The sequence below is a fragment of the Alosa sapidissima genome, chromosome 3 (genome assembly GCF_018492685.1).
Source record: "Alosa sapidissima isolate fAloSap1 chromosome 3, fAloSap1.pri, whole genome shotgun sequence".
In the NCBI taxonomy this organism is placed as follows: Eukaryota; Metazoa; Chordata; class Actinopteri; order Clupeiformes; family Clupeidae; genus Alosa; species Alosa sapidissima.
This window is the reverse complement of record NC_055959.1, coordinates 11,631,979-11,642,865: the sequence shown is the minus strand read 5'-3', so window position 1 is coordinate 11,642,865 and position 10,887 is coordinate 11,631,979. Positions and strand designations below refer to the sequence as shown.

The 10,887-nt window shown below is 39.5% G+C and overlaps 1 protein-coding gene across 2 annotated transcripts; it reads left to right on the top strand.

The window, feature by feature from the left end:
• The first annotated feature begins 121 nt into the window (after nt 1–121).
• syngr2a (synaptogyrin 2a) lies at nt 122–10,194 on the top strand. 2 transcript variants are annotated; one of them, XM_042086101.1, is made up of 5 exons: nt 122–243; nt 337–437; nt 2,645–2,882; nt 7,789–7,925; nt 8,415–10,194. In XM_042086101.1, the coding sequence occupies exons 2-5, from the start codon at nt 339–341 to the stop codon at nt 8,592–8,594; spliced, it is 654 nt and encodes a 217-aa protein (XP_041942035.1). In that variant the 5' UTR covers nt 122–243; nt 337–338; the 3' UTR covers nt 8,595–10,194. The 2 variants fall into 2 exon arrangements, with proteins under 2 accessions (XP_041942035.1, XP_041942034.1); XM_042086100.1 differs by having other exon boundaries at nt 195–437.
• The last annotated feature ends 693 nt before the right edge of the window (nt 10,195–10,887 follow it).

Genomic DNA, 10,887 nt, shown 5'->3' with positions numbered 1-10,887 from the left:
GTTTAATTTTTCTTTTCATAGAATATTAAACCAAAGCAATGCATCTTCATATTATTTCCTTTGATGATTAAGCACAGCCTTGATCAAAATGGCAAATCGAAAGTGGCTAAAGTTGTTGCTCGGAGTTGTAGGCAAAGCGACCGATCCTGGATCAGCACGAAACGTCAGTGACAAGTGACGTGTTGTTCAGAGGGGTGGTTCAACGGCAGCTGTGACTGAGGAAACGAAAACCAGAACAGACAAGCAAGTCATTTGACAAGCTCTCGCACAAATTCCAATTCTCAACAATTACATTTCAAGGCTTGGCTGTAAAGCAACACCATTGTTTATCTGCAGGTATGGAGTCCGGTGCATATGGGGCCTCGCTGGCAGGAGGTTCCTTCGACTTATTGGGTTTTGTTAAACAACCACAAACTGTTGTCCGCCTGTTGAGTTGGGTGAGTCACCATCTCTCTCTCTCTGCTACCTAACTTAGCCAACTTTTGTAAGTAACGTTGTTACTTGTCTCAACTCATGTTTGACACCAACATCAACCAAATAACTGAAACATGTTTAAAGGTGGAAACTGGAAAGCATTACTAGCATTGCTAGCTCAGTTGGCTGGATAGATGACCAGGCAACTTTGCCTACCGTGTTAGCTACCTAGCTACGGATATGTTACTTTTGCGACGTTTGACAGCCATTGTAACTTGAGATTATTACCTCGTGACAGTTTGCTAATAAGTGAGGGACCAGACAGCTTCCAACATTTCATAGTAAGGTTATAGTGTTTACAACAACATCAACGTTAAGTTACTGATTTGGAACGTCAGACCAACACACTGAATGTGCAACTTTAACGTTGACAGTAACGTAAGCAAAAGTTAACGAAGTTAAATCCCAAGGCAAAAATATATATTTTAATTTAGGAATAACGTTAGTAATTACATTAAGTTAGTTACTATTTTACATACTAATTGCAAGGGGTATATACTTTTTCGTGCGGAACATAATCTCGTGAATGCTACTGTCAAAGTATGTGAAACTTTTCTCAACTGGTTGCATGAAGGATAATTTAGATAAACATTGGAAAATCAGCAAAAAAAATGGCTTCCCCTTATCCAATGTCAGCCAGAATACATGTTTGCATATAGTCTAACGTTAGACAGGTTTTTTTCTTCACGTGAACTGTCGCTGTGTCTCACTTCTCGTCAGTGGTTTAGTTCGGTTTTCCCCTAACATTTCCTAGCGTGATTTGTTTAATAATAAAAAAAAAGTCCAGATTAATTCTCTGATTTGTACAAAAACCGTAATGTAACGTTAATACGGAACATTACATCATAATATTTACAAAAGCACGATGCAGCTTCAATCAGATGGGCAAATAACCATTGACCTCTGTAAACCAAGATTCTAAGATCTTTGGTGTAAAAGTAATCTGTTGCTTATAGCCACATCCTCCACAGAGAAAGTGTGGTTGTCTATCCTTTGCTAAGAGACATCAGACATGGGTGGCTGTTTGGTTTTGCAGTGACCACCTTCCAATGGAAACAGTTACAGTTAGCTTGTTTTTTTGTTTTTAAATCATATTCTGCTGCTTTAAAGGGCAAAGCCTGTAGTTAAAATCCTTGTGTCTCTATTAGACTGTTCACAACTTTAGAATGATTGTCACAAATGTAAACTGACAATTTTGGATCTTAAACAGAAGTGATTAGCTAACATGCCTGGCTCCATGGGTTGTGTTTTTTTCCCTGTTACAAAGTCTTTCAGGATAATGAGTGGCATTATCCAGTTATCTTCAGTAACCCATATTGTATAATTTTACTTTGAGTGCTAATTTAGAAAAGGGGAAAATAATGACATCAACTGCACATTTAGTGACAAGATAGAGTAATGTCCCTTGTATTAGCCGCATTGTGTATAAACCACAGAACAGTGTTTTAAGCAAATAATACTAAAACATGTATTAACTGCACCCGTGTATTAATCTCAGTGCCCAATATCCCAATGAATCAGAATGAAGAAAAAAAATGCATTCCCATGTATAGCCCGCCCCATGTATTAACCTTATAGCTGAAGAAATTTAACAAAAACAATGTATAAACCTTGATTTAATAGTCGTGAAATGACGATAAATCTTAAACACTAAAAGTCACGACTGCACTACTACCAATTCACCACACAACATTCACAGGGAATTCTGCACAAAGAGAAGCATCAGGATGCAATTTGCCTATTTCCCTTTTGATGGTCCTGATTGTGCTGAGCTTACAGAGTAGTTTCAAATTTGCTGCACTAGCTTATCTTATTGTTGTTTCTCACACCACCTCTGCAGCAATGGGGCTAAAGATAGTATGGTCCTCATTCAATAGAAAAGTTCTCTAAGCCATTTCTCACGTTCTTCCTCTTTTCCTTCCTCGTTCCTCCCTACCTATGCATCCACGTTCCTCTGTTAATTCTGCATTGTTTCATTTGTGTGAGCTAGAGCTGGAGAGTTGTGTATGATATGAGTAAATGCTACACAATGGCAAAATCTACACAAAGGCCTATTCAGCAAGTCTTCATTATGTGAGATTGGGCTACTGTAGTATTTTTTTAAAGCGTTTCTCATAAATTAAATAAAATTTGTTTTCGGCTGTTGAGAAGTCTTATGTGTGTTCCACAGCTCTGTGCCATCGTGGTGTTTGCCACTATCACAGCAGAGGGCTATGTGAATCCAGATAAGGACCCGCAGGAAAAGTGCATGTTCAATGCGAATGACAGCGCCTGCAGCTACGCAGTGGGTATTGGTGTGCTGGCCTTTCTTGCATGTGTGGCCTTCCTAGTGCTGGACGTTTATTTACATCAGACGAGCAATGCCAAGGAGAGGAAGATGATTGTCATGGCCGATCTAATCTTCTCTGGTAAGAGATCTCCGTATCATTTGAAAGAAAAGTATTATGTTAATTTACAGTCATATCTACAGTGCCCTCCACAATTTTTGGCACCCCTGGTAAAGTTGACAAAAAACAGGGATATAAAAAAAAAAAATCTTTGAGTGATTTATCGTAATCTCACAATGAAAACAATAAGGAAAAATCCAACCTTTTTGTTTTACAAAAACACATGCCACAATTATCGGCATCCCTAGAAAGTCTTATAAACAAAATGTAATAGAAGCTTTTTTCCATTTACAGTGTATTGCAACATTATTCACCCCATGGTAAAGTTGACTAAAAAGAGGAATAAAAAAATCATCTTTTGAAAATGGATCTTAATGTCTTAATTTAAAAAATGAGGAAAAATCCAACCTTTAAGGACACCAATTTTCTTTGTGAATGAATAATATATCGTAAATAAATAAATGTTTAAAATACAGGGTGCATAAGTATTAAACCTGTGTTGAATTCCCATAGAGGCAGGCACATTTTTATTTTTAAAGGCCAGTTATTTCATGGATCCAGGATACTATGCATCCTGATAAAGTTCCCTTGGCCTTTGGAATTAAAATAGCCCCACATAATCACATACCCTTCACCATACCTAGAGATTGACATGGTGTTATTTCAGTTAGCCTATTAGCTGGTTTGATTTGCATTGAGCTCAGCTAATAGGTTAACTGAAATAACACCATTTCATAATATAATTTTTTTTAATTAACACATTAAGATCAATTTCCAAAAGATGAATTTTTATTCCTCTTTTTAGTCAACTTTAGCATAAGGGTGAATACTTTTGCAAGGCACTGTATATTCAACTTATTTGTGTCAATCAGAGTGTCTGTGAATGTTTAGCAGTAATGCATGACTTTTCCTTTTTCATTAAAGTACGAAAATAAAGTGACACAGAGGTGTAATCCTGCAGTCATTTTTTCAACATTGAAAAGACGAGAATACATTCAAATAAAAGGAAAGTGTGTTGACCTTTGTAAGTCAGGGAATGGTTATAAAACGTAGGTACTTGGACAAAGATCCATGTTTATCTTGTCTCCGCACACAGTGAGGAGGATGGTAAGAGAGGCAAAAAAAAAAATCCATAAGAATCCCTATTGGAGAGTTACAGAAAACAGTGTTACTTTGGGGTCACCAGAGGTCAGTAAACCAAAACACATGTCAAGGTCAAGACAAAAAATTGTTGTCCCTCTCTATCTTCAAAACAGCCCTCTTTATCTTCAAAAAACTCTTGAAGACACAACTCCTCCAAGAATACCTCCTCTCCTAGCGCTTCTGACAACCTCACACACCTTAAGACAGCGTTTCTCAAACTGTGGGTCGCGACCCACTACTGGGTCGTGGAGACATGCCAGGTGGGGCGCGAACTGACGTGAAAAACAGGATTTTTTTATTTATTTATTTTTTTTTATCTGTAGCCTGGGCCCAGGTAGCACCTGATGCGCAATGGACGCACTGTGTTATTCACAGGGAAGCGCTCGTGTCAAGGCAGCTTAGTTAGTCCCGACCTACATGAGATTTTGAACGTTGTTGTGAGAGTGGTGAATTTCATCAAAACCCGGCCCTTAAAAGCGCATCTATTCTCCGCACTTTGCGAAGAGATGGTAGCTGACCAATGAACTAATGAACATTTCTTGACGAAGCTGGCCTATCTTAGCGATATATTTGATATATCTTAGCGATACATTTGAGTTAAATGTCCAGTTACAAGGCAAAGACAAGCACCTACCTCACCTAGCAAATAAGATTACTGCATTCACCAAAAAAACTTGAGTATGGGACAGGCGCCTCGATCGCGACAGTATTATGCCTTTGAGATTTCTGAGCGAAATCGCTGAAATGTCTGATTGGGAGCCACTCTTGTGATCCCATGTATTAAACAGTAGGCCTACATCACATCCCTGCAAAGTTTATTTCAAAAATATTTCCCAACCAGCGGTGCTCAGTATGACCGGATTATGGATCCATTTAATGCAGCATGTTGGTATTTCATATTGTACAATGCTGTAAAATGGCCTATGCTTCCTAATATGTTGCTGGAAAACAGAAATATGTGTGTTATATATTTATTTATTATTATATCTGCAGCACCAGCTGATTTTAACTCTGTTGAAGAGGATATATTTAGAACTTGTCATTATTTCAATAAATTTGACAATTTTAAGCTTGACCTACCACTTTCTTAGAGCGATGAGGGACAGTTGGGGCTCGAGAATGCCCCCTTGATCAAAGTGGGGAATGAAAGAAAAAGTTTGAGAACCACTGATCTAGTTTGTTAACTACCACAGTCACGAGTTGGGTCGCGATAGTCTGTCATTTTTAAAAAGTGGGTCCCCAGAAAAAAAGTTTGAGAGACACTGCCTTAAGGAGCTTGCACACTGCTCCAACAAACGCCAACAAACTCCAACAAACACCAACAGTTGGGTCGGTGTGGGCCGGCCGTCTGTTTGTTGGTGATTGTTGGATGGAGTCGTTAAGAGTTTGACATGACAGTTGGTTTTATGAACATTCTAAAGCAGGGGTGTCAAACATAAGGCCCGGGGGCCAGATCAGGCCCGCCAGCAAGATTCAGGTGGCCCCCAGAGAAAAAAAAGATATTTACATCCAGTTGCGTAATAAGCAATATCTCTATGATATGATAAATTAACCATCCTCAAGAAGGAAGTAGCGGAAAAAACTGACATGGAAGTAAGGTATTTTAAGAGGAAAACAGCGGTATACGACAGCAGTACATGACTTGTACTAGTTTGCTCATAAGTGGGTATAGTAAAGAAGTATATCATCTATCAACACTCTTATACCCATGCAGAAGAATGATAATGACCACGACAATGACGGCCCCCGTGAGGTCTCATTCCAACAAGTCCGGCCCACTGCCTGATATGAGTTTGACACCCCTGTTCTAAAGACTACCACCAACAGCTGCCAACTTTAGAATGTTGGAGTTTGTTGGTATTTGTTGGAGCAGTGTGCAAGCTCCTTAATACGCCCACACTCGTTCCCCTCTTCCCTCCACCCACTCCACTTCCCTCTCTTCTCTTCTATCTCCTCTTCTACCCCTTACCCTCCTCCATACTGCTACTAGTACTTAATATGTAGGCACTCCTATCCTCTAGTACTGGTATTGACAGATACAGTGATAAACTCCTATTTATATTTTCCTCTGCACTGTAGTTAAATTTTATTCTAAGGCTGTAGCTGTAGCCTTGTAGTTTAAATGTTAAGATGCTTAAATGTTAAAGGGATATTCCACCATTTGGGGAATTACACTCATTTTCCACCTCCCCTTGAGTTAAACAATTGATTTGTTACCTTTCTCCACTTCATCCAGCCGTTCATTAGCATCTCGCCTGCTAGCATCACGTTTAAAAGTTAAAAAGATTTCCGGCAATTTTCCTATTTAAAACGTGTAATAAGACCAACGAAAAAATGAAACATAGCGATTTTTCGAGGCTGATTTGACATGGAACTATACTGTCATTCAGGCGTGATAATCCAGTCACTAATTTCCAATTCATCTGCTGCAGCTCAACCTTGTTGCTGGAAGTTAGCCTACGGGGACTATTTTCAGGTGCTGCATGATATCATTGTGCTGCTGCGCCCATGGTGTTCCATGATTATTACGCTGGAATGACAGTATAGTTCCATGTCAAATCAGCCTAGAAAATCGCCACGTTTCATTTTCCGTTGGTCTTATTACACTTTCTAACTTGAGAGGAGACAAGTTTTAAATAGGAAAATGACCGGATATCTTAGTCACTTTTAAAGGGATACCAGGCAAGCCTGATGCTTTTTCTCTACGAAGCTCCCCCTACCGTATGTACGTGTCGATACATGTGCAAGCCCTCGCTCGGTCTGAAGCTCTTTTCCTTTTCTTTGCATCTTCCGTCAAGGGTTTTCGCTGCTTCTTCGCCGGCTCTGCCATTATTCACACGTTTGCAACAATCACTAGTGTTTCATTAGCCTGCTGGGGATGCAGGATGTAAACTGATCCTGCTTCTCGCGATGTCTGAGACTTTGTGAGACTGAAGGTCGGCGGGTAGGATACACCGAATTTGCAAGTGGGTTATTCTTCCTACAGGCAGTAGGGGCGGGCGAGAGAATCTTCATTCACCCTGTAATGAGTCATTTAACCATATACCGACTTACGAAGATGATTAATTAACACGAAAATGTTGCCTGGTGTCCCTTTAAACGTGATGCTAGGAGGCGAGAAGCTAACGGTCTAATCAGATTCAATGATCTATGCTAGGCTGGAGCTAAAACTGGTATCGCTAGACTCAGAGAACGGCTGGATAAACTGGAGAAAGGTAAAAATCAATTGTTAACTCAAGGGAAGGTGGAAAATGAGTGTAATTCCCCAAATGGTGGAATATCCCTTTAATAGCTTGAATGTGTTAAATGTTGAAAAAAATATAAATAAAAATAAAAAAAATAGCTTGAATGTTATTCTATTGCTGTTGCTCTAGTCTATATCTTAAATCTAAAAATGCTTAAATGTTAATAGCCTAAATGTTATTCCAAAAGAAGATTACAAGCTGTTTGATTGGGAAAGATAGGCTTAATATAACAATACTTAATATAAGTATTAAATGCAGGGGTGCCAATAATTGTGGCAATTGTCTTTTTGTCAAAAATATTTGAGTTTTTTTTGCTTCTCCAGAATAAATTTCCTTACCTTCCAAGATTAGATTTTTCCTCATTGTTTTCATTGTGACACCAAGGTAAATTGCATAAAAACCAGGGGTGCCAATAGTTGTGTGGAGGGCACTGTAAAGCAGTCTTTCAAGTTGTTAATCTTGTCTCACGTATGAAAGTTGATCTGCGGTCAAGTGCAGTTGAGAGACTAACTCCCCCTTTGGCTCCTTTTATTCCTCAGGTGCGTGGACGTTCTTGTGGTTTGTGTGTTTCTGTCTGTTGGCCAATCAGTGGTCTCACACAATAGAAACAGACCATTTTCCTGCTGATGCGGCCCGAGCTGCCATCGCCTTCTCCTTCTTCTCCATTGCTTGCTGGGTAATCCCGACTCCTCCGTTCACCTCTGTTCACCTCTCTTTCTCTTGCACCTCCTTATCTCTCTTATATTGTCCCTAGTCATGTTAACTCAGTCACTGATCTATAGTTTGGCAAACGTTTCCTGTGGAAATGACATGTTATTACACTTTTATCTCAATAGGTTGAAAATTGAAAGAAGTATTTGTTATTTAGCTATGAGCTTTCCACTGGAACTTCTGGTCTTTCATTAAACTTGCATATACCAGAATTACCTAGAATTTACATGTATAAATACAACTGTGTATGTGTGAATATGAATAGAGGTTTTCCCAGTTGAGGTTTTACTATTGAGTACTATTGAGAAAATGCTGATTATGTACTCATGGCAATATTAAATGAAGGACCATAATTAGAACTTACTTGAGTACAAGGTGAGCATTCAGTCCCAGAACTGTGTGTTAATTGGGCTGTGATGATGAGCCGTTGAGTGACCCGTGCCCTCTTTCCCAGGCTGTGTTGGCCTACTTCTCACTGCTGCGCTACCAGCAGGGCGTGACCGAGCTGTCCTCCAGCTACACTGACCCTGCGCAAGACCACAGCACCCCTTACCCGCCTCAGGGCTACCAGCAGTCGCCCTTCGGCCAAAATCAGATGCCGGGAGGAACAGAGTACACCCCGCCAAATTACTGAGTGGAAAGCCGGCTGGTCACGTGACTTGGCGGCGGGCAGGGAGTGGTCTCAAATGAAGAGCAGCTGAGCGACGGCGACTGATGGTCGCACTCCACTGCTGGTGCCTCTTTCTTGCACTGCTTCAAGCCCCGGCTGAAACGCTGCACAGTGTGTGTGTGTTCGTGTGTGTGTGTGTGTGTGAGAGAGAGATTGGGTGTGCTTATACGCCGGTGTGCTCACTTTCTTCCAAGGGTAAATGTGTGCTTTGTTTTCCTTCATCGCCTTTATTTATACACTTGTACGCCCTGAAAACGGCAAGCCACCAGTGTCTGCATGTGTTGTGAGAGAAGGCGAACGGTTTGTGCTGCTTTTTCAGTTGGGCGTTAGTAGACAACAGAGTGTGGGGTGTGGACACTACTACTGACAAGCCAAATTTGCCTCTTAGCTCACTGCCACCTTTGATTGCAAGGTAATCAGATTTGATATAAAGAATAACAAGATTTAATTAACTCTTATGATTAAAGTAGTAAGCTTCTCTCACCCTTTAGTTACAGTTAATAGATTTCAAAGTTATTTTTTTTCCTTGTTTAAGGGTTCTGTAACGCCGTAGATGAATGTATTGTTTAATCATCCTTCAGTCCTTATCATTAATTTGTTTTCTAATGAGGGAGTACATATGCTTGTACATATTGCGTTTGTTTGCTGTAAACTACTTAAATATCATTGGAGTGATACTGCAATTCTAAATGAAATATTCTTGAGAATTGTTGACAGGAAGGCACATGAGAGCATGATCACAAAGCACATGTTAAATATGTTTAGACAATATGTTTAGGCAAAATAGAGGGACTAGTCCATTGCCCTATTTTAAATGCCACCAAAGAGGCCTTAAGCTGTTGGCACAGCTATTAGACCACTGAACAAATTAGGGATATGCTTAAAACCTGTGGATTATTCTGTATGCCAGTCACTGGAAGTTGCCATTATAACTCAGTGCCATTTGTCACCTTAAGTGCTGTTTCCCACTGAAGTCACTTTGTGCACAGTAGAAAACACTGTATCTTTCATTTTCGTCAGGAGTTCTGGTATCTGGTAAGTCTATGCAATGTCTGAAAGTCAAATTTATGGTAAGAGTTATATTGTTCGTTCTGAAATTCAATTACAAAAAGATGATTAATACCAGGGCATATAGGTTTCTATATGGAAATTCTGCCCCCTCATTATTTCGCATCTTAAGAAACCATCCGTCTTGTTCTTTATTGATAGCTGATGTTTCAGTGTCCAGCACCAGATTTGAGGAATATGTGCCTTAAAAATGTGTTTGTTTTTTTTGTTTTTTTTTACATTGTCATGTTTTCTCTTTAGTAAGTTAGAACAGATGGCTTTGTTTATTACGTTCAGTATGTTTGTGTGCCTTTTGAATACATTCTCACTATTGGGCTCCGAAAGTATGCTCTCAGTGTAATACTCTTGTATTTACATTTTTGATAAGTTTTGGTGGATTTCTGTTTTTTGGGGTTTCTCTTGACCTGAAGCCCCTGAAGTTTTTTTTTTTTTCATATTGTGCCTCAAATGTGTGTTGACCACTCAGCTGTTGCCAAATAAAGAGCAGTTTCATTCAGCCGGAGTTGTTCATATACTATCATAACTCAAGTGCACTTCATGGAGTTCTGCAAATTCTTTGCGAATACAATCGTGCATCTGCTTTGCCCAGTGACTTTAAAGTCTAAATTTGAATTCTTTCTGCATGTGATTACCAATTCTTTTGCTGTTTAAATGCAGATCAACAGAACACCAGATAGTCCATGTGCTGTTAGTCCCCTAACATCCTGAGGACCACAATGGAAACAAGCCTTTGGGCTTTACTGTGTTTTTATATCACTTTGAACACTTGATGTTCAATAAAGTTTTAATAAAAAAAATAGCTGGATGTACTAGCTTGTGCTTGGCTTTTCATATCAGGATTTTGGTAATAAAGACCTCCATGAGCAATTTAGCAATCCTAATCCAAGGGCCAAAGGTGCAAATAATATACTTTACCTGAACATAGCATTACTGTTACCGGCACAGGCAATGCAGAATACACAACACCTGCAAAGATACGAGAGAGAAATCAATTAACTATCGGTATCAATCAACTATCAGTATCGAATCAGTTGTCATTCAGGGATCACATACACACAAAAACACGAACAGAGCATACACCGAGATACACACAGATAATTAATTGCAATACAATTCAGAAATTATGAGGCTCCATATAGATACACAGTTACAACCTCATCGAGTGTATGTATGGGTGAACCCCTTAATA

Excerpts from the sequence above, each read along its gene's own strand:
- syngr2a (XM_042086101.1), top strand. The coding sequence starts at position 339 with ATGGAGTCCGGTGCATATGGGGCCTCGCTGGCAGGAGGTTCCTTCGAC. Across the intron at positions 438-2,644 it reads TTGTCCGCCTGTTGAGTTGG|CTCTGTGCCATCGTGGTGTT; the intron begins GTGAGTCACCAT and ends TGTGTTCCACAG. Across the intron at positions 2,883-7,788 it reads GGCCGATCTAATCTTCTCTG|GTGCGTGGACGTTCTTGTGG; the intron begins GTAAGAGATCTC and ends TTTATTCCTCAG.